At 49.5% G+C, this 23410-nt stretch overlaps 1 protein-coding gene across 16 annotated transcripts in view; it reads right to left on the minus strand.

The window, feature by feature from the left end:
• Nucleotides 1-23410, minus strand: part of LOC105472230 (mediator complex subunit 24) — a 42539-nt gene that overhangs the window by 9258 nt on the left and 9871 nt on the right. For 7 of the 16 annotated variants that reach the window (XM_071083102.1, XM_011725266.2, XM_011725267.2 and 4 more), the window contains 12 exons: nucleotides 9956-9994; nucleotides 9562-9635; nucleotides 8963-9195; nucleotides 8762-8818; nucleotides 7186-7297; nucleotides 6897-7047; nucleotides 6490-6603; nucleotides 5884-5931; nucleotides 4099-4181; nucleotides 3721-3807; nucleotides 1948-2059; nucleotides 1021-1199 (listed from right to left, as the gene is read on the minus strand). In XM_071083102.1, the coding sequence (XP_070939203.1) occupies nucleotides 1021-1199; nucleotides 1948-2059; nucleotides 3721-3807; nucleotides 4099-4181; nucleotides 5884-5931; nucleotides 6490-6603; nucleotides 6897-7047; nucleotides 7186-7297; nucleotides 8762-8818; nucleotides 8963-9195; nucleotides 9562-9635; nucleotides 9956-9994 (1289 nt within the window). Of the gene's footprint in view, nucleotides 1-1020; nucleotides 1200-1947; nucleotides 2060-3720; nucleotides 3808-4098; nucleotides 4182-5883; nucleotides 5932-6489; nucleotides 6604-6896; nucleotides 7048-7185; nucleotides 7298-8761; nucleotides 8819-8962; nucleotides 9196-9561; nucleotides 9636-9955; nucleotides 9995-10180; nucleotides 10214-23410 lie in introns of those variants that run through there. The other 9 variants (XM_011725273.2, XM_071083095.1, XM_071083097.1 and 6 more) reach the window with 7 other exon arrangements.

A 23410-nucleotide genomic window follows, 5' to 3' on the forward strand; every position in this document is an offset into this window, starting at 1 on the left:
TCTTTTTTTTTTTTTTTTTTTTTTTTTTTGAGATAGAGCCTCGCTCTGTTACCCAGGCTGGAGTACAGTGGCACAATGTCAGCTCACTGCAAACTCTGCCTCCGTTCAAGCAATTATTCTGCCTCAGTCTCCCAAGTAGCTGGGATTACAGATGCCCACCACCACACCTGGCTAATTTTTTATATTTTTAGTAGAGACAGGGTTTCACCAAGTTGGCCAGGCTGGTCTTCAACTCCTGACCTCAGGTGATCCACCCACCTTGGCCTCCCTTAGTGCTGGGATTACAGGCGTGAGCCACCACACCCGGCCAGAAGGATTTTTTTTTTTTTTTTGAGACGGAGTCTCGCTCTGTCGCCCAGGCTGGAGTGCAGTGGCCGGATCTCAGCTCACTGCAAGCTCCGCCTCCCAGGTTTATGCCATTCTCCTGCCTCAGCCTCCCGAGTAGCTGGGACTACAGGCGCCCGCCACCTCGCCCGGCTAGTTTTTTGTATTTTTTAGTAGAGATGGGGTTTCACCGTGCTAGCCAGGATGGTCTCGATCTCCTGACCTCATGATCCGCCCGTCTCGGCCTCCCAAAGTGCTGGGATTACAGGCTTGAGCCACCGCGCCCGGCCAGGATTTTTATTGTTAGAAGATTTCCAAGGCCTAGAGAATGGCTCACTGAATGGAACCATGTTCTATATATGTCAAATTCCAGGACAACCAAAGGCAACAGAATTTGAAAGCCCCTTATTAATAACTGGGCATACTCAGAATTCCTCCATGCCCAGTGTTCAACACCTCAACCCTTACCCTCATGCCTTTACCAAACATGTCCACTCCATCCTCAGCTGAAGAGAAAGGAACACTTAGGTCACAAGAACAGGCCCTTCCTCCAAGATCTCCAGCCAGGATGCTCTGCCTAGGCCCGTGGGTCTCTGGATGAGACCCAGACCCAGGTACCTGACTCCTACCCTGCTACCTCCTCCCAACACGCGGCCTCCCTGCATGCCCTGGGGTCAGGGGCTTGGCCTTCCTCACTTGATGAATTTCCGGGCGAAGGATTTCAGCTTTCCAGTGGCAGCAGCGGCAGCCAGCAGCAAGTCCAGACTCTTCCCGGACAGCATGTGGCCCAGGACTCCCAGCAGTCCCTCCGGGGACTTAGAGTGGTCTGCATCCATCGTCTGGGGACAGGACAGGAAATCAAGTCCTGAAGAACACTGAAGACCCCCCACCCAAGATACAGCCTAGCCACATTTTCTCTTTTTCACAACCTGGAATGTAATCTACATCTTTCTGACTTCGATCTGGAAAATAATTCCTAAAACCCACCCTTGCTCTCCGATCCATCCCTCTCATCTACACTGGCATGCAGGTGGTGAGGTTGGAGTGGGCAAGGTCACAGCTGGGAGCTTCTATGTTGTTTCCTTTTTTTTTTTTGAGACGGAGTCTTGCTCTATTGCCCAGGCTGGAGTGCAGTGGTGCAATCTCGGCTCACTGCAACCTCTGCCTCCTGGGTTCAGTAATTTTCCTGCCTCAGCCTCCCAAGTAACAGGGATTACAGGCATGCACCACCACATCCAGTGAATTTTGTGTTTTTAGTAGAGACATGGTTTCACCACGTTGGCCAAGCTGGTCTCAAACTTCTGACCTCAAGTGATCTTCCCACCTCAGCCTCCCAAAATGCTGGGATTACAGGCGTGAGCCACTGCACCCACATCTCTGTTGTTTCCACGTGAGACGGCCTAAGTGAAAGTGCCTACTGCAGTGCCTGGTGTACAAATGAAGGTCCCACGGGTTAGCATTCGGTGGCAGCTGCCCTTGCCTCCCCTTTCACTACCTCCACAGCAACTATGTATAAAAGCTAAAGGAGACAGAGGTCTGTGGCCTGTTTGTTTATCTGCAAGCAGAAGGAGCACTGGGAAGAAGAAAGAGAAGACCGTGGTGGCCAGGGAAGGGCACACTCACCTTGAGGATGTTTGTGACAGTGGGCTCTGCCCGGAGGATCAGCTGGATGTTGGGCTGGATGTTGGCATTCTCTCCCGATTTCTGCTGGGGTGCGTGCTCTCGGTCTGCTTTGCTGTGGCCATCACCAGTTGGTCAAGGAAGGGAAGAGGAATGAAGAGAAATTCTTGACACATTCCCTCGTTCAAGCCCAGAAGGAAATGAGCAGAGGAGGTGGGAAGCATGTAAGAATATCCAGGCTGGGGTGAAATTCTTTTTTTTTTTTTTTTTTTGAGACGGAGTCTCGCTCTGTCGCCCCGGCTGAAGTGCAGTGGTGCGATCTCAGCTGAAGTTTATGGACGCATAGTCAATGTCGCAATCTTTGATTTATCCTGAGTCTTTTTTTTTTTTCGAGACAGGTCTCACTCTGTCGCCTAGGCTGGAGTACAGTGGTGCAATCTCGGCTCACTGCAGCCTCTGCCCTCCGAGCAGCTGGGCACTCACCACCACGCCAGGCTACTTTTTTGTATTTTTAGTAGAGACGGGATTTCACCATGTTGGCCAGTCTGGTCTCAAACTCCTGACCTCAGGTGACCCGCCCACCTTGGCCTCCCAAAGTCCTGGGATGACAGGTGAGCCACTGCGCCTGGCTATTTATCATTAGTCTTTTGTTTTTTGAGACAGAGTCTCGCTCTGTCACCCAGGCTAGAATGCAGTGGCATAATCTCAGCTCACTACAACCTCCGCCTTCTGGGTTCAAGCGATTCTCCTGCCTCAGCCTCCTGAGTAGCTGGAATTACAGGTGCATACCACCACGCCCAGCTAATTTTTGTATTTTTAGTAGAGATGGGGTTTCACTATGTTGACCAGGCTGGTCTCGAACTCCTGACCTCATGATCCGCCCACCTCGGCCTCACAAAGTGCTGGGATTACAGGTGTGAAGCATTGCACCCAGCCTATCATTAGTCTTAAATGTTCTGAAAGCACATTTAAGATTAAAGGAAGATTCAGGATTTTTACTTATTTTTTTTTTTGAGACAAGGTCCCACTCTATCACCCAGACTGGGGTGCAGTGGCATGATTTCGACTCATCGCAACCTCTGCCTCCTGGGTTCAAGCAATTCTCATGCTTCAGCCTCCAGAGTAGCTGAGATTACAGGCACACACCACTATGCCCGGCTGATTTTTGTATTTTTAGTAGACATGGGGTTTTGCCATGTTGGGCAGGCTGGTCTTGAACTCCTGGCCTCCAAGTAATCCATCTGCCTCCGGCCTAGGATTTTTACTTTTATCAGAAAGATGGGTATGAGTTAAAGAGCAATGACTAAGAACGTAAAACTCTGGTCTGAAGACACCCATGCTTTTTTTTTTTTTTTTTTTTTTTTGAGACAGAGTTTTGCTCTTGTTGCCCAGGCTGGAGTGCAATGGCGTGATCTTGCCTCATTGCAACCTCCGTCTCCCGGGTTCAAGTGATTCTCCTGCCTCAGCCTCCCAAGTAGCTGGGATTACAGGCATGTGCCACCACAGCTAATTTTTTATTTTTAGCAGAGACGGGGTTTCTCTACGTTGGTCAGGCTGGTCTTGAACTCCCGACCTCAGGTGATCTACCCGCCTCAGCCTCCCAAAGTGCTGGGATGACAGGCGTGAGTCACCGCGCCCGGCTGGTACCCCCAGGCACAGTCCCAGTCACATGCAGCTCAAACTTTAGACAGGAGGTTGAAAGGCACCCAGCAGCCCCATCGTAAAGAGAGAGAGGTCAAGGGGCTCTTGGGGTAGCCCAGGCGCGCTCACACTTACCGCTTAGCCATAAGGCTGTTGACACTGGCCTCAGACAGAAGCCCCTGCTTGCCACATTCTTGGAGCAGGAAGTTTGTACAGTCACAGCTGTGAAAGAGAAAGATGTGGAGGGAACTGGGCACCTGGCTGGGAGGGCGAGGGGTGGGAGTGGCCAGTCCCTGAGCAGCATCCTCCCTCTTTCAGGTGAGGAAAATCTGGAGGGCCTGAGGGACAGTAGAGGGGCTCTGGGGACTTGGCAACTATGGGCTGCTGCTTCCTGCCCCTGCCAAGGGGAGTGAACAAGGAGACAGAGTCCCCTGAGGCTTCTCTGGCACAGAGATCAGGGGAAGAGCCCAGAACCCCTTCCAGTAGGGTAGGGGTGACCAGGGGAGCTCATACTTGCAGCGCTGGTCAGCTTTGTCCAACAAGGGTGTGAGTTTCAGCAGGAACTCAAAAGCACAGTTGACATCCTCAGTGAAGTCCTAGAAAGAGGCAGAAGTGTCCACCTGGTTTCCAGGGCCACCAGGCCCTGATCATCTCAGGCAACCTTGTCTGCTGGAGACATCAGCCTGAGCTGCCTGGCTGCCTTCTGCCTGGAGCCTGGGTGTATGCTGTGGGTGCACACACACGCTGAAGCACACACACACACTGAAGCACACACATGCTGAAGCACACACATGGCAAAGCACACACACACTGAAGCACACACACGGTGAAGCACACACACGCTGAAGCACGCACACGCTGAAGCACGCACACGGTGAAGCACGCACACGCTGAAGCACGCACACGCTGAAGCACGCACACGGTGAAGCACGCACACGCTGAAGCACGCACACGCTGAAGTACGCACACACTGAAGCACACACACTGAAGCACACGCACATGCTGAAGCACACACATACGCTGAAGCACACACGCTGAAGCACACACACATGCTGAAGCGCACACACAGCGAAGTGCACATACACTGATGCACACACACACTGAAGCACACACACGCTGAAGCACACACACACTGAAGCACACACACGCTGAAGCACACACACACACTGAAGCACACACACGCTGAAGCACACACACGCTGAAGCACACACACACTGAAGCACACACACTGAAGCACACACACACACTGAAGCACACACGCTGAAGCACACACACTGAAGCACACACACACACTGAAGCACACGTACACTGATGCACACACACACTGAAGCACACACACGCTGAAGCACACACACGCTGAAGCACACACACACTGAAGCACACACACTGAAGCACACACACACTGAAGCACACACACACTGAAGCACACACACTGAAGCACACACACACACTGAAGCACACACACACTGAAGCACATACACTGAAGCACACACACACTGAAGCACACACACACACTGAAGCACACACACACTGAAGCACACACACGCTGAAGCACACACACACTGAAGCACACACACTGAAGCACACACACACTGAAGCACACACACACTGAAGCACACACACTGAAGCACACACACGCTGAAGCACACACACACTGAAGCACACACACACTGAAGCACACACACTGAAGCACACACACACTGAAGCACACACACACTGAAGCACATACACTGAAGCACACACACACTGAAGCACACACACGCTGAAGCGCACACACACTGAAGCACACACACACTGAAGCACACACACGCTGAAGCACACACTGAAGCACACACACACACTGAAGCACACACACGCTGAAGCACACACACGCTGAAGCACACACACGCTGAAGCACACACACACTGAAGCACACACACGCTGAAGCACACACACGCTGAAGCACACACACTGAAGCACACACACGCTGAAGCACACACGCTGAAGCGCACACACACGCTGAAGCACACACACACTGAAGCACACACACACTGAAGCACATACACTGAAGCACACACACGGCGAAGCACACACACTGAAGCACACACACTGAAGCACACACATGGCGAAGCACACACATGCTGAAGCACATGCACACACTGAAGCACACACGTTGTGAAGCACGCACACACTGAGGTGTACACACACATTCAGCTCTCTTCCAGGCATAAGAACACTGCCCAGCTGGGGCCTGAAGGACCCTCCCTTTGCCCTTGTTTCTGCTCCCATGCCTCCATCTCAATCCTCAACTCAACTCACCTTGTCCCCATGAGAGTACTTCTTCAACTTCACCAAAACCTGTGGAATCTAGGGGGTGAGGCAGGGGGAAAAACAGGAAGATCCATTTCTTTTCTCTTTCATCCACCCCTGAAGGCATCCCCCCGACCCCCTGCTCCAGGAAAAGAGACAGGAACACTCCTACCCTGCGAGTGAGAGCACACTTAGTGCTGAATGAGAAAGCCAATAGGTGCCCAAGCCCCTGATGTCCCCAGGCCCAGGCACAGGACACTGGGACCCTATACCTCTGCTAGCTCAACAGAAAAAAATGCCATAAGCAAAAGTGGATCCCCAGCTTCAAGGAGGACTGGGGCCCCATTCCCTGGCTCCTTTCACTGCCCTACACCAATCTGTCTGATGACCAAGCTAAACTACACCTCTGTGGTAAGAAACAATGGAGTCTGCCAAATGGGCTAAATATAGCCCTGGCACTTCCAGAGAAAATGATCAATGGGAACTTGCGCTGGGATACCTGGCAGGCTGGGCCCAGCGCCCACAGGGAGGAACACAGGGCAAAGGTCCAGGGTGCCACTGCTCTTCCTGAGAACCATTCCTAGACTGGCTCTGCCCCTCCCACATCCCCAGTACCTTGAGGAAAGTGAAAGCTGTCCACTTGAGCTCCTCCGTACCCTCGGGAGACTCAATGAGCCCCACGAAGCAAGCTTTCCAGATCTCCAGGACAAAAAGTGGGGTGGGGATATGCTGTGGGAAGAGCCAAGGACAAGGCCTAAGAGGGTGCCCATACCCCGTCATCCTTCTGTGGACTCCGAGGATTTGGCTGGCTCAGAGACTGCATGGCAGAGTCACTGCCCAGCTGTGTGCTGAGAACCAGGGGCGTAAGGTCCAATGACAGAAGTGTGCACAACTAGCACCCACTTTCCATCATGGAGCAGGAGAAACCCCACTTCTCCCAGGGAGGACTACAAGAATCCTCCCTCCTGCCCCCAACAGACTGGCCCGCCTTGGGGAGGGGAGAGCCACTTGGCCCCTCCCACCTGCATGCGCTTCACCATCGTCAGCTGCTCCACCAGGGACTGTGTCTCGCCTGTCAGGTTCATGGTGCCCTCGAGCAGGATCACGGCGTGGACGGTGGGGAAGCCGGTCTTGTTCATCTGCTCCGCATGCACAGACAGCATCATGGGGATGCTGAGGGATCACAAACACAGGGGACAGTGTTTGGGGGACCAAAGGTGAAGGTGAGAGGATGGCACCAGGTGCCACATCTTCCCACCCCAGGGCGTGTCCTCCCTCTCCCTCCACCACCATCCCCCAGGGAGCTGGTACCTCCTAATGAGGGTGCTGCACTGCTCAGCCTGGCTCCGGAGCTGGGAGTTGCTGAGATTGGCCAGGATCTCTCCAAGTTTCAAGAGAGAATGCTCGATGGCAGTCCAGGAAGCTGGCAGAGGGAAAGAAGTGCAGAAACGTGATGGGAAACAGGGGAGAGGGAGCGCCTTGCCCCGAACTCCTCGATTTTGGCACCCCCTCTGGCACATGAAACCACACAGGAAGGCTTTCCCTGAGAACGACAGGGAAGGAGGGGCCTGAGGGCAGCATGCACTGTTTCCAGAAGGGGAGTGGGCACCTAGAGCTGGAAACCCCAGAGACCATTCCCAAAGGCCTGACTTCCAAGGGACACAGCCAGCTGACTTCAGAAGGTATGGCATCACACAGGCTCAGGAGAGAGAGGCAGAGGGAGGCCAGAGCCCAGTGGCTGGAACAGGGAGGGTAGCCACAAATCACTCGAGGAGTGGGCGGATCCCAAAGTCCAGTCTTGCAGAGGCTGTCACTCTCCTCTGGGGGAGCTGGGTCCCTAAATGGCCTTCTCATTCTCAACCACTCCCTCATCTAGGCATTGTGCTTGCTGCCCTCCCCTGCTAAAGCCTCTCACACACCCTCTCTCAAACTCCCACATGCTCTAAGCTTCTGTTCAAGCCCCAGTTCCTTTAGCAACTCACCCAACTGGTCTAACTCACTGTTCTGTCCTTCCTTAATGCCCACACCCATGGTCTAAGCCATATATCAGTTAGCACTGAATTATAAGTTACTTATCCTAGTTACAATTCCAGAGGGTCAAATGATGAACAATGGCACCAACTAGCCCATTAACCTCCATGGAGCATAAAAGGGGGAAAAAAAAGACAAGACCTGAGATCCATTAAAATTCAGTATTCATCCGATTTTCAGCCAATAAACATGTATCAAGGGCCCAAGGTAAGGAAGAGGCTGTCAACACAGTCCATTTTTATATAAAGATTATGTTTTTGGACTTTTCACAGGTAGTAAAACATACTTGGGGAAGAAATAAATATACTAGTCCTAAAACAAGCTCTCCAACCAGGTCCTGAAGCCTCGTGAGCAGCCCATTCTAGCATTCTTGTTCCTGGAGAACAAGAGATCTGTAGGTGGTCCCAAGCCACTTGGGCTTCAAGGAGCAAGACTATGGCCTTAGGACCCCGTTGCTGGAAATACCGGCATCTTCCCTCCCGCCAGGTGATCTGTCTGTTCTCAGGCTCTGGAAAGTACCAACACTTAACATCTGAACTTGGGTCAAGAGGCATATGGTACAACAGGCCCAACAGCAGACAGGCACTGTCTTAAAAGGGGCATTTTAGGTAACATTCAAATACAAGAGTCATTTGCTTCCAGATGATGAGTAACATGGAGACAAACACAGTAACGGACACTGTGCTTGGCTTGTCCTCTAGTTTTTTCCGCGTCTGTGATGTATTAGTCTTGCTCCCCACTAGCAGCTATGCTTGATGAGGGCAGGGACCCTGCCACATGCTCCTTTGGTAGCCCCCCACCCCCCGCCCGCAGCACCTAGCACAGTGCTGGGCGTACCACAATGCTCAGTAAATACCTGTTGGTTGATTGGCTCGGGTGCCACCCTGCCCAAGTCCCTGGGATGTGTGCAATGCTTATGGGGAGAAAAAAAAGGAAGTGGGATGGTTTCAGATCCTCCTGGAAAGAGGTGGGATGGCATCCTGCCTCTCCCTTCTCAATTAAAGGACCGGCTACGGGAGCAGCGGCAGGTGGGGCTCAGGGGAATCAAGGGACATACAGGCCTCCTCTAGTTTGGCGATGTGCAGCAGGGCCCGGTTCTTGGTGCTGCTGAGGGTTTTCTCCAGGCGCTGAAGGCACATGGCAAGCTGCTTCTCCCCAGCGGCTGGAGTGCCAGCCTCCAGCCCCTCCCGGAGCCGCTCTGCAGAGGCTGCCGTGCAGCGCAGCAGCCAGTGGAGGGCGCTAAGAAGGGCTCGGCACAGTCCGATGCACTCCTCGGCTTTGCCGTGACAGCTACAGGGAAGGATGCAAAATTAGCCTCTGTTCTTCTAATGGCTGAAATCCGACCCACACCAATGTTCCCCGGAGTCCCTGGCACTCCCTTATTAGGGACTAGGGCTGCAAAGCTAGCAAAGTCCTGGGGAAGACGCTTAGCCGCTTTGGCTTCTACTGGACAAGATTTCAAATGAGCTACTCCAGACAGAGAGGAGGCACTCTGTCCTAAAGGAGTAAGAAAAGGAGGGGATGAGTGAGTGTGGATGGCAGGTGGGGAGAAAAAACATGGGAACCCAGAGTTGGTCTCGGTCTGTGTGCTAGGAGCTGCACCTCTGCACTAAGACAAGGCTAGAACGTTGTAAGCCCCCTTACCCCTGCTCTTACCTCAGACGGTCACAAAACATGTCCATGATGTCTAGCAATGCCTGGACACACAGGTCCCGAGAAAAGTCATCAAACTGTGGAAAGGACAGTGGAGATGCTACGGAATGCCCCTGTCCACCCCCAGGTCTCACATGAGGCAGATGGTGTGTTCAGGCCTCCTGCTCCTCTCTCCTCCAACCTTGGGTCCAAGACTCAGCACCCTCAACACTGGACATTGGCTCCCAAGCACCAGCCGCTACTTGCCAGGATCCCCCTCCCATGGAAGGCCAGCAATGCCAGCCAGAGGCATCATGTGCTGCCTATCCAGCCTCATGGGTCACAGGATCAGGGCCGTCAAGGAGGTGGGGCCTTGTCTGTCATCCCCAACCTAGCTCCTGAGTGCCTACGGTCATACCTTACTGATGGCTGTGAGGACAGAAGAGTAGGACACCATCTGGAGAGAAGGAAGAAAGATAATCTTTAGGTAACTAGTCTCCTACAGTTGAGAGGAACAAAAACTGAGGCTTCAAGTTGCTGTAGCTCTCCTGAACCTCAATCCCTTCCAGAGGCCCTCTTCAACCCAGGGAAGGAGAGGCAGTGTCACTGTGTACCACCCTGTTCCTGCCTCTGTCAGACTCACTGCAAATGGTATCAGCATAAGCCCATCAAGAAGATGATTTTGGGGATACTCAGAGGCTCCATGTTTCAGGCCAGGCACGGTGGCTCACGCCTGTAATCCCAGAACTTTGAGAGGCCGAGGCGGGCGGATCACGAGGTCAGGAGTTTGAGACCATCCTGGCCAACATAGTGAAACCCTGTCTCTACTAAAAATATAAAATTAGCTGGGTGTGGTAGTGTGTGCCTGTAATCCCAGCTACTCAGGAGGCTGAGGCAGGAGAATCGCTTGAATCAGGGAGTTGGAGGTTGCAGTGAGCCGAGATCGTGCCACTGCACTCCATCCAGCCTGGACGACAGAGTGAGACGAAAAGAAAGAAGGAAAGAAAGAAGGCCGGGCGCGGTGGCTCAAGCCTGTAATCCCAGCACTTTGGGAGGCCGAGACGGGCGGATCACGAGGTCGGGAGATCGAGACCATCCTGGCTAACATGGTGAAACCCCGTCTCTACTAAAAAATACAAAAAACTAGCTGGGCGAGGTGGCGGGCGCCTGTAGTCCCAGCTACTGGGGAGGCTGAGGCAGGAGAATGGCGTACACCCGGGAGGCGGAGCTTGCAGTGAGCTGAGATCCGGCCACTGCACTCCAGCCTGGGCGACAGAGCGAGACTCCGTCTCAAAAAAAAAAAAAAAAAAAAAAAAAAAAAAAAAAAAAAAAAAGAAAGAAACAAGGAAGGAAGGAAGGGAAGGAAGAAGGGAAGGAAGGAAAAGGAAGGAAAAGAAAGAAAGGAAGGAAGGAAGGAAGGAAGGAGGGGGGGAAGGAGGCAAGGGGGAGGGGAGCGGAGGGGAGGGGAGGGGGAAAGACGGAGTAAGTTTCACTGTACAAACTCTTAATTGTTCTCCAGAACTTACTCTCTAGGACCCATCCAGGACACCTTCCTTGATCAACCCCCAACCTCTCTTACCAAGCTCAAACCCTTCCTCTGTGCTCCCAGTAATCACTTTAGGCTCATCATTACATGGCAGGTGCCTGCAGTCCCCACTAAATCAGAAGCTCCTTGAGGACAAGGATGCTTTTACTCAGTGACCACCACAAACTTGATATTTGTAGAATGAATAAATAAAAACACACCGTTAGCTCAGCATGTCTCAGAGTAGCTTCCAAAGCTGCCCTATCCAATAGAGAAGTCACTAGCCCCATGTGGCTATTTAAATTTAAATTAATTAAAGTTAAATAAAATTTGGCTGGGTGTGGTCGCTCATGCCTGTAATCCCAGCACTTTGGGAGGCCAAGGCGGGAGGATCATGAGGTCAGAAGATCAAGACCATCCTGGCTAACACGATGAAACCCCATCTCTACTAAAAATACAAAAAAATTGGCCGGGTGTGATGGCGGGCGCTTGTAGTCCCAGCTACTAGGGAGGCTGGGACAGGAGAATGGCGTGAACCCGGGAGGCGGAGCTTGCAGTGAGCCAAGATCGCGCCACTGCACTCCAGCCTAGGCGACAGAGCAAGAGACTCTGTCTCAAAAAAAAAAAAAGTTAAATAAAATTTAAAATTTAAAATGCAGTTCTTCAGTCACACTAGCCACATTTCAAGTGCTCCACGGCCACACGTGGCCAGGGGCTTCTGTACTAGACAGGGTAGATAAAGAACATTTCAATCACTGTAGAAAGTCCTGTTGGACCATGCTGCTCCAGAGGTTCTCAGGTTGTTAAGAAATGTCACACATTGGCCAGGTATGGTAGCTCACACCTGTAATCCCAGCACGTTGGGAGTCCAAGGCGGGTGGATCACGAGGTCAGGAGATTGAGACCATCGTGGCTAACATGGTGAAACCTCGTCTCCACCAAAAAAAAATACAAAAAAATTAGCTGGGCATGGTGGCGGGCGCCTGTAGTCCCAGCTCCTCTGGAGGCTGAGGCAGGAGAATGGTGTGAACCTGGGAGGCGGAGCTGGCAGTGAGCCGAGATCGTGGAGTGCAGCCCCCCACTGCACTCCAGCCTGGGGGACAGAGCTAGACTCAGTCTCAAAAAAAAAAAAGAAAGACATGTCGCACACACACCCTGAGCTTGTGTGTGACATAAATTTGACAAACACTGGATTAAACATATACAGAGAACTTTACCACAGAACTTCTCAAAACCATGATATACTCATATACAATGAGAACCTCTAAGAAAACTGATGATAAAACAAAGCAATATTCTTTAAACGTACTTGACCAAGGAATCTCATGTACCTAGTATTTCCAAAATACATTTTAGGAAATTCTGCCTGAACAGTAAGTTCCCAGAGAACAGAGATGGTATTGAATTTATATCTGTTTCTCTAGCATCTAGCCCAAGAACTGGTATACAATAGATCCTCAGGAAGTTTTTATTGCTTGGAATAGATAAATTCTACTAACTAGTTGCCTTCTGGAAAAATCTTACCTTAAAATAAATTTCTGTTAGTAAAACCTATTCATCACCATCATAAGACTGGAGATCTAGTTCAAAATAATTTCTCCTAACTGAAATTAAACCCTACATAAAATCTTGTCATATTAAAAAAATAATTACAGAATGTTGATAAAATATAAATAATACCATAAAAAATAGTAACAGTGGTATACTCAAAATCAGTGGCAAAGCATACCAAAATACAAAAGCAGGATACAATGACAAAAACTATCAGGACGGCCGGGCGCGGTGGCTCACGCTTGTAATCCCAGCACTTTGGGAGGCCGAGGCGGGCGGATCACAAGGTCAGGAGATCGAGACCATCCTGGCTAACATGGTGAAACCCCGTCTCTACTAAAAATACAAAAAAATTAGCCGGGCGCGGTGGCGGGCGCCTGTAGTCCCAGCTACTCGGGAGGCTGAGGCAGGAGAATGGCATGATCCCGGGAGGCGGAGCTTGCAGTGAGCCGAGATAGTGCCACTGCACTCCAGCCAGGGGGACAGAGCAAGACTCCATCTCAAAAAAAAAAAAAAAAAAAAAAAACCTATCAGGACAATCACCTCCTAGGCTGTCTCTGCTGGAGGAGTGGGAGCCTCCAAAGATTTAAGAAGAAAGCTGTCGGCCGGATGCAGTGGCTCACGCCTGTAATCCCAGCACTTTGGGAGGCCAAGGCGGGCGGATCACGAGGTCAAGAGATCAAGACCATCCTGGCCAACATGGTGAAACCCTGTCTCTACTAAAACTACAAAAACTAGCCAGGCGTGGTGGCGCATGCCTGTAATCCCAGCTACTCAGGAGGCTGAGGCAGGAGAATCCCTTGAACCCAGGAGGCAGAGGTTGCAGAGAGCCAAGATCGCACCACTGCATTCCAGCCTGACGACAGAGCGAGACTCCGTCTCAAAAAAAAAAAAAAAAAGGAGAGGAAGAAAGCTGTCTGCTCAATCACTTGGGTATGGCAAACTTTCCGTCCTGTGCGATTTCCTTCTCACCAGAATACACTGCTCTGTTCAGGCATCTTTCACTAGTACTCCTCGGTGAACAGGAGCAAAACAGAGAGGGCTTAAATACAATCAGTGCTCAGAACCACCATGCTGTGAGGCCAGAGCTAGTGTCTGATATCCATCAGAAAGCTGGGAGCCTGCCTGGGCAGGATGACCGTAACGTTCCGGCGAGTGTTTTGTTTATTTATAACTGATGTCCCCATAGCGAGTGCTTGGCAAAGAACTGAACCTTGCTGGATACCAACCTGCAGGGGGAGCTGGATGTCCCCACTAAACACTGACCCTCAAATGCCAGGAGAGAAATCCCCAATTCTGCATGTTCTGAGGGATGCCATTCATCAAAACGAATTTACGGTCTTCAAATGCTGAATTCTGTTCAGTAGATTTCTGCTAACTGTATCAATAAAGCACAGCTACTCCAGAGAGCTGAAAATGCTTTCTACATGACGAACTGTTTTACAAAGCAGGAACTGGCCTATTCCAGTCTTAATCATTCTATCACGGTAGCTCTGAACCACCACGGCCCTCAGGGTAGGAGACCCTCTGTGTGGCCACCTCGCTTGTGGCTAGCCCCGCCTGACCCTGCAGCTGCCCTCAAATCCTCGCCGCTCTTCTGAATATTCAACATCCCAACTATTCCTAAGTGCCCTCTACTCGCATAACATTGGGCCAAAGAGCCTCTTGACTCTGAAGGAAGAATAAATTACTAATTTTGCACAGTACTTGAGAGGTCACAAAGGTCTTTCGTATCTATTTACTTCTCTCTGTTACATCAGCCTCTTTCTCTTTCTTCCCTTTCCCATCAGTGTTTACACATTTCAGGACTCTTCTATTGGTTTGTTTGTTTTTTGAGACAGGGTCTCACTCTGTCACCCAGGCTAGAGTGCAGAGGTGCTCCCGGGTTCAAGCTATCCTCCCGCCTCAGCCTCCTGAGTAGCTAGGACTACAGGCACACACCACCATGCTTTATTGAATGATTGATTGATTGATTGATTGAGACAGGGTCTTGCTCTGTCGCCCAGGCTGGAGTGCAGTGCTGTGATCTCGGCTCACTGCAACCTCCGCCTCCTGCGTTCACGCCATTCTCCTGCCTCAGCTTCCCAAGTACCTGGGACTACAGGAGCCCGCCACCACGCCCGGCTAATTTTTTACATTTTTAGTAGAGATGGGGTTTCACCGTGTTAGCCAGGATGGTCACGATCTCCTGACCTCATGATCCGCCCGCCTCAGCCTCCCAAAGTGCTGGGATTACAGGCATGAACCATCGCACGGGCTAAGTTTTTTTTTTTTTTTTTGAGACAGAGTCTCACTCTGTTGCCCAGGCTGGAGTGCAGTGGCACAATCTCGGCTCACTGCAACCTCTGCCTCCCAGGTTCAAGCGATTCTTCTGCCTCAGCCTCCTGAGTAGCTGAGACTACAGGCACATGCCACCATGCCCGGCTAATTTTGGTATTCTTAGTAGAGACGGGGCTTCATTATGTTGGCTAGGCTGATCTCAAACTCCTGACCTCATGATCCACCCGCCTTGGCCTCCCAAAGTGCTGGGATTACAGGCATGAGCCACCATGCCCGGCTGCCTAACTTTTGTATTTTTTGTAGAGACGGGGTTTTGCCATGTTGTCCAGGCTGGTCTCAAATTCCTGGTCAAGTGAGCTGCCCACCCACCTGGGCCTCCCAAAGTCCTGGGATTAGAGGTATGAACCTGGCCTAATTTCTTCTATTTTTAAAAGAGCTTCCTATAGACCCCACACTTCCATTTAAGCACCACTCCATCTCTACTGCTCTTCACATATATAAAAGTTCTTTTTTTTTTTCAATTTTACTTTTTTTTTTTTTTTGAGACGGATTCTCACTCTGTTGCCCAGGCTGGAGCAGTGGCATGATCTCAGCTCACTGCAACCTCCGCCTCTCGGGTTCAAGTGATTCTCCTGCCTCAGCCTCCTGAGTAGCTGGGATTACAGGTATGCAGTACCACACCTGGCTTATTTTTGTATTGGTAGAGACAGGGTTTCACCATGTTGGCCAGGCTGGTCTTGAACTCCTAACCTCATGATCCACCCCCTCGGCCTCCCAAAGTGCTGGGATTATAGGCGTGAGCCACTAAACCCCGCCTTTTTAATTTTACTTTTTTAGTAGAGCCGGGGTCTATGTTGTCTAGGCTGAGCTCAAACTCCTCGCCTCAAGTGATCCCCCTACCTTGACCTCAAACAGTGCTGGGATTACAGGTGTGAGCCACCAGGCCCGGACAACATAAGAGTTTTCTACACTCTCTGGCTCTACCTGCACACTCTCCATTGACTATTCAACCCACTCCAATCACTTCTGTCCTGACCACTCTATGACTCTTCTTGTTAAGGTCATCAACAAACTCTTCATGTTAAATCCAATGGATCCTTCTCTCTTCTGATCTTACCTGACTTTCCAGCAGCATCCGACCCCTTGAAACCCTCCCTCATCCCTCAATCCTCTCTTGGCTTTTCTTGGTAACACTCTCACTTTTCCTCCCTACTCTCTGGCCCCTTCTCTTCAGACTCCTATGACGGTTTATCCTCCTAAGTGTGTTCCTTAAATGAGATTGGTTCCTCCGGAAGTTGGGTGTAGTCACTTCTTTGCTCACTCTCCTCTCTCTCTGCACAATCTCATCCATACCCATAGCTTTGATTACCATCAGTAGCTGGTGACTTCTAAACCAAAAGCTCCAGTCTAGAACTCTCCTTGAGTACCAGACACCTATGTTCAACTGCCTTCCAAGTATCCTCTTTTTGATACCCCACACAGGCACCTTAAATTGAAAAGGCCAAGATCGAACATGTTATCCTCACCCACATCCCAGCCCTACTCCACTCTTCTGCTGTCTCATGACCCATCAGGTATCTAGTGTCCAAACCAGAAACCTAAGCGTTATCCTTGACCCCTTCTCCTCGCACTCCCCTCATCCCATCAATCAAATCATTTCAATGCCACTTCCTAAACTGTTCTTAAATTCATCGTTTTTCTTCTGCTGCCACTTCCCAATTTTGTGCTAGTATCATCTCTCACCTAAAGTACACATCAAGAGCCTAAATCAGGGGTTGGAAAACTACAGCCTGCAAGTCCAATCTGGCTCATCACCATTTTTCTATTAGAACACAGCTATACCCATTTATTTACAGATGGGCTATAGGTAGTTTTCAGCTGTAATGATGGAATAGTGATGAGAGAGACCATGCAGTCTGCAAAGCTGAAAATACTTACTATCTGGTCCTTTACAGACAAAATATGCCACACTTAATGATCTCCCTGTCTTCTGTCTTACCTCCCTCCAACTCATTCTTCAAACTATAATCAGAGTGATCTTTCTAAAATTAATCCACAAATTTCCGCAATTAATCTATAAAGTCAAGGAAATCTTGATTACAAGATAATAGGATTTTTTTTTTTTTTTTTTTTTTTTTTTTGAGACGGAGTCTCGCTCTGTCGCCCAAGCTGGAGTGCAGTGGCCGGATCTCAGCTCACTGCAAGCTCCGCCTCCCAGGTTTACGCCATTCTCCTGCCTCAGCCTCCCGAGTAGCTGGGACTACAGGCGCCTGCCACCTCGCCCGGCTAGTTTTTTGTATTTTTTAGTAGAGACGGGGTTTCACCGTGTTAGCCAGGATGGTCTTGATCTCCTGACCTCGTGATCCGCCCGTCTCGGCCTCCCAAAGTGCTGGGATTACAGGCTTGAGCCACCGCGCCCGGCCGATAATAGGATTTTTATGGGAACTTAATGAATTGATTCTAAAATTTGTCTGGAAATGAAATGTCTGAAAACAGTCAAAAAATTTTTGAAAAATAAAGAAACTAAGGGAAGATTTGTCCACCAAGGTATCAAAACATACTATAAAGCTATAACAAAGTTCTGGTGCAAAAAAAAGAGAAAGAGGCCAGGCATGGTGGCTCACGCCTGCAATCCCAGCACTTTTGGAGGCTGAGGCAGGTGGATCACAAGGTCAGGAGTTCAAGACCAGCCTGGCCAAGATGGTGGAACTCTGTCTCTACTAAAAATACAAAAATTAGCTGGGCGTGGTGGTGCACGCCTGTAATCCCAGCTACTTGGGAGGCTGAGGTAGAGAACTGCTTGAACCCAGGAGGCAGAGGTTGGAGTGAGCCAAGATCGTGCCACTGCACTCCAGCCTGGGAGACAGAGTGAGACTCCCTCTCAAAAAAAAAAAAAGAGAGAGAAAGATACCAGTGAAATACACTAGGGTGTCAAAAAATGGACCCTTGTGCACAAGAGAATTTAGAATTTAAGATATGACAAAGAATGGCCTATTCAATAAAGAGAGTTGAGCCATTATCCATCTATTTGAACAAATAATAAATGTGGATCCCATCCTCATACCACAATAAATTCTAAATGGCTCAGACAAAGTAAATACAAAAAATAAAAGTCAAGTGTTGGCAGAAATTAGAGAATATATTTTCATTTTATTTTATTTTTTATTTTGAGATAGGATCTCACTCTGTCACCCACGCTAAAATGCAGTGGCGTGATCTCAGCTCACTGCAACCTCTGCTTCCTAAGCTCAAGCAATTCTCCAGCCTCAGCCTCCTGTGTAACTGGGACTACGTGCTCAAGCCATGAACTACCGGCTTTTATTTTATTTTATTTTTTTTGAGACGGAGTCTCACTCTGTTGCCGAGGCTGGAGTGCAGTGGCGTGATCTCAGCTCACTGGAACCTCCACCTCTTGGGTTCAAGTGATTCTCCTGCCTCAGCCTCCCAAGTAGCTGAGACTACAGGCACCCACCTCCACGCCCAGCTAATTTTTTTTTGTATTTATAGTAGAGACGGGGTTTCACCATGTTAGCCAGGATGGTCTCAAACTCCTCACCTTGTGATCTGCCCACCTCAGCCTCCCAGAGTGCTGGGACTACAGGCGTGAGCCATCACGCCTAGACTAATTTTTTAATTGTTTGTACAGACAGGGTTTTGCCATGTTGCCAAAGCTGGTCTTGAACTCCTGAGCTCAAAGCAACCTGCCCGCCTCCGCCTCCCAAAGTGCTGGGATTATAGGTATGAGCCAAAATGCCCCACCAAAGGCCGGGCGCAGTGGCTCAAGCCTGTAATCCCAGCACTTTGGGAGGCCGAGGCGGGCGGATCACGAGGTCAGGAGATCGAGACCATCCTGGCTAACACGGTGAAACCCTGTCTCTACTAAAAATACAAAAAACTAGCCGGGCGCGGTGGCGGGCGCCTGTAGTCCCAGCTACTCGGGAGGCTGAGGCAGGAGAATGGCGTAAACCCCGGAGGCGGAGCTTGCAGTGAGCTGAGATCCGGCCACTGCACTCCAGCCTGGGTGACAGAGCAAGACTCCGTCTCAAAAAAAAAAAAAATGCCCCACCAAGAGAATATATTTAAATCTCTGAAGCAGAGAAGTCCTTAAGCAGACAAAAGCCCAGTAAGGGAAAAAAAAGGATAAAACTGACAAAAACATAAAAAATTTCTGCATACTAAGAAAAAAAATTACAGGTGGTTCTCCTGTCCAGCCCACCACCCCTGGACTATCCCTGCATATAAGTTCCCCCTAGCAAAACCCTATGTGGCATCTGCTGTCTTCAGGTTCCTTCAGCCTCTTGAACCTGGTGCCATCCCTAGCAAATAGGGGTCCAGCACAACAATTGGTGAGCCAGTCAAGAGGCTGTGGAGAAAATCCCATCAGTCTGAGACAATGGGGTCTGGGAAGGGGAAATCCAAAGGGAAAATCTCATTATTAACAACAACAGGCCGGGTGTGGTGGCTCACGCCTATAAACCCAGCACTTTGGGAGGCCAAGGCGGACGGATCACCTGAGGTCAGGAGTTCAAGACCAGCCTGGCCAACATGGTGAAACCCTGTCTCTACTAAAAATATAAAAATTAGCTGGGTGTGGTGGCAGGCACCTATAATCCCAGCTACTTGGGAGGCTGAGGCAGCAGAATCCTTTGAACCTAGGAGGCGGAGTTGCAGTGAGCTGAGATCGTGCCATTGCACTTCAGCCCGGGCAACAAGAGTGAAACTCCATCCATCTCAAAAATTAAAAAAAAAAAAAATTAGATTTAAAAAGTGATATAGGCCGGGCGCGGTGGCTCAAGCCTGTAATCCCAGCACTTTGGGAGGCCGAGACGGGCGGATCACGAGGTCAGGAGATCGAGACCATCCTGGTTAACATGGTGAAACCCCGTCTCTACTAAAAAAAAAAAATACAAAAAACTAGCCGGGCGAGGTGGCGGATGCCTGTAGTCCCAGCTACTCGGGAGGCTGAGGCAGGAGAATGGCGTGAACCCGGGAGGCGGAGCTTGCAGTGAGCTGAGATCCGGCCACTGCACTCCAGCCTGGGTGACAGCGCGAGACTCCGTCTCAAAAAAAAAAAAAAAAAAAAAAAAAAAAAAAAAAGTGATATAAAACTCAAAAACATACATAACAAATAAGGATTACAAGATAGATTATATTAAATGACACTTAAAAATCAGTAAGAATTCTGGTCGGGCACGGTGGCTCACACCTGTAATCCCAGCACTTTGGGAGGCCAAAGTGGGTGGATCACGAGGTCAGGAGATTGAGACCATCCTGGCTAACACAGTGAAACCCCGTCTCTACTAAAAATACAAAAATTAGGCCGGGCGCGGTGGCTCAAGCCTGTAATCTCAGCACTTTGGGAGGCTGAGACGGGTGGATCACGAGGTCAGGAGATCGAGACCATCCTGGCTAACACGGTGAAACCCCGTCTCTACTAAAAAAATACAAAAAAAAATTAGCCGGGCGAGGTGGCGGGCGCCTGTAGTCCCAGCTACTCGGGAGGCTGAGGCAGGAGAATGGCGGGAACCCGGGAGGCGGAGCTTGCAGTGAGCCGAGATCGCGCCACTGCACTCCAGCCTGGGCGACAGAGCGAGACTCCATCTCAAAAAAAAAAAAACAAAAAAAACAAAAAAACAAAAAACAAAAAAATAAATAAATAAATAAAAAATAAAAAAAATAAAAAATACAAAAAATACAAAAATTAGCCAGGTGTGGTGGTGGGCACCTGTAGTCCCAGCTACTCGGGAGGCTGAGGCAGGAGAATGGCATGAAGCTGGGAGGCAGAGCTTGCAGTGAGCCGAGATCACGCCACTGCACTCCAGCCTGGGCAACAGAGCAAGACTCTGTCACAAAAAAAAAAAAAAAAAAAATCAGTAAGAATTCTTTTTTGGGGTGATGAAAATGTTCTAAATTGATTGTGATGATGTTTGCCCAACTCAGTGAATATACTAAAAACTAGGGTGCCAAGAGTAGTAACTCATGCCTGTTTATCTCAACACTTTGGGAGGCTGAGCCAGGAGGATAACTTGAGTCCAGGAGTTTGAGACCAGCCTGGGCAACTAAACCCTTCTCTACAAAAAATTAAAAACATTAGCCAGATGTGGTGGTGCCTAACTGTAGTCCCAGATACTCAGGGGGCTAAAGTGGGAGGACAGCTTGAGCCAGGGAGATCAAGGCTGCAGTAAGCCATGATTGTGCTACTGTACTCCAGCCTAGGCAAAGGAGTGAGACCCTATCTCTGGAGAAACCCTGTCTCTACTAAAAATACAAAGATTAGCCGGGCGTAGTGGCACCCGCCTGTAGTCCCAGCTACTTGGGAGGCTGAGGCAGGAGAATGGCTGGAAACCAGGAGGCAGAGGTTGCAGTGAGCCGAGATCACACAGCTGTACTCCAGTCTAGATGAAGGAGTGAGATCCTGTCTCATACACACACAAAAAAAGCCGTAACAAAAAAAAATCAAAAAATAGGCAAATGATATATTTATTTGTGTATTTATGAATACATAAATTATATATTAATAAATATATAAGCCGGGAGCAGTGGCTCACGCCTGTAATCCCAGCACTTTGGGAGGCCAAGGCAGGTGGATCACTTGAGGTCAGGAGTTTGAGAACAGCCTCGCTAACATGGATAAACCCTGTCCCTACTAAAAAGACAAAAATTATCTGGGTATGGTGGTGCATGCCTGTAATCCCAGCTACTTGGGAGGCTGAGGCAGGAGAACTGCTTGAACCCGGGAGGCAAAGGTTGCACGTCACTGCACTCCAGCCTGGGCGACAGAGGGAGACTCCATCGAAAGAAAAGAAAAGAAAACAAAAGAGAAGAGAAGAGAAGAGAAGAGAAGAGAAGAGAAGAGAAGAGAAGAGAAGAGAAGAGAAGAGAAGAGAGAAGAGAAGAGAAGAGAAGAGAAGAGAAGAGAAAGGAAAGAAAGAAAGAAAAGAATATGCACATTATAATATGATATAATTATTTGCCTCCGGAAAAAGTTTTAAAAGATTCTATCCAGCATTGGCAAAGGTGTGGGGAAATACTGTGAGACATTGTGGATGGGGTATAACCTAATCCAGTCATTTTAAGGGGGATATTTGCAGGATCTACTATAATTTAGTATGTATATATTCTTCAAATCACATATTCCATTGTGAGGTCCCTACCCTAGAGAAACACTTCCAGATATGCAAACAGGTAGGTAGAAGGATATTCAGTGAAACATTGATTATAACAGTAAAAAATTACAAACAACCTAAATTAAAGTACATATGGGCTGGGCCAGGCACAGTGGCTCACACCTGTAATCCCAGCACTTTGGGAGGCCAACGCGGGCAGATCACTTGAGGTCAGGAGTTTGAGACCAGCCTGGCCAACATGGTGAAACCCTGTCTCTACTAAAAATTTAAAAATCGGCCAGGTGTGGTGGTGCATGTCTGTAATCCCAGCTACTTGGGAGGCTGAGGCAGGAGAATCACTTGAACCCAGCAGCGGGGATGGGAGGAGGCTGCAGTGAGCCAAGATCAAACCACTGCTCTCTGGCCTGGGCGACAGAGCAAGACTTCATCTCAAAAAAAAAAAAAAAAAAAAAAAAAAAAAGTACATATGGTGTATTATGTAGCAATGGTTTAGGGGTGAGTTCCATGGCTCATGCCTATAATCCCAACACTCTGGGAGGCCAAGGTGGGCAGATTGAGCTCAGGAGTTCAGGATGAGCCTGAGCAACAAGGCAAAACCTTGTCTCTACAAAAAATGCAAAAATTGGCTGGGGGTTTTGGTGTGCACCTGTAGTCTGAGCTACCTAGGGGGCTGAGGCAGGAGGATGGCTTGAGCCAAGGAGGTCAAAGCTGCAGTGAGACACTATTGTGCCACTACACTCCAGCCTGGGCAACAAAGCAAGGATCCTGACTCTAAATTTTTTTTTTTTTTTTTTTTTTTTTGAGACAGAGTCTTGCTCTGTCACCCAGGCTGGAGTATAGTGGTTCGATCTTGGCTCACTGGAACCTCCACCTCCCGGATTCAAGTGATTCTCCTGCCTCAGCCTCCTGAGTAGCTGGGACTGCAGGTGCATGCCACCATGCCCAGGTAATTTTTACCATGTTAGCCAGGATGGTCTCGATCTCCTGACCTCGTGATCCACCCGCCTCAGCCTCCCAAATTGCTGAGATTACAGGCGTGAGCCATTGTGCCCAGCCTCTAAAAAAATTTTTTAATAAAACAAAATCTATGTGTCAACTGAGAAATACTATTCAGCGATTAAAAATAAGAAGAAGAAGAATGGGGCCAGGCATGAGTGGATCACACCTGTAATCCCAGCACTTTGGGGGCCAAGGCAGGAGGATCGCTTGAGCCCAGGAGTTTGAGACCAGCCTGGGCAACAAAGTGAGACCCCATCTCTACAAAAATGTAAAAATTACCAGCTCGGGCAACATAGAAAGATCCCGTCTTTACAAAAAATTTAAAAATTAGCCAGGCATGGTGGTGAATGACTGTAGTCCCAACTCCTTGGGAACCTGAGGTAGGAGGATT

The sequence above is a fragment of the Macaca nemestrina genome, chromosome 17 (genome assembly GCF_043159975.1).
Source record: "Macaca nemestrina isolate mMacNem1 chromosome 17, mMacNem.hap1, whole genome shotgun sequence".
In the NCBI taxonomy this organism is placed as follows: Eukaryota; Metazoa; Chordata; class Mammalia; order Primates; family Cercopithecidae; genus Macaca; species Macaca nemestrina.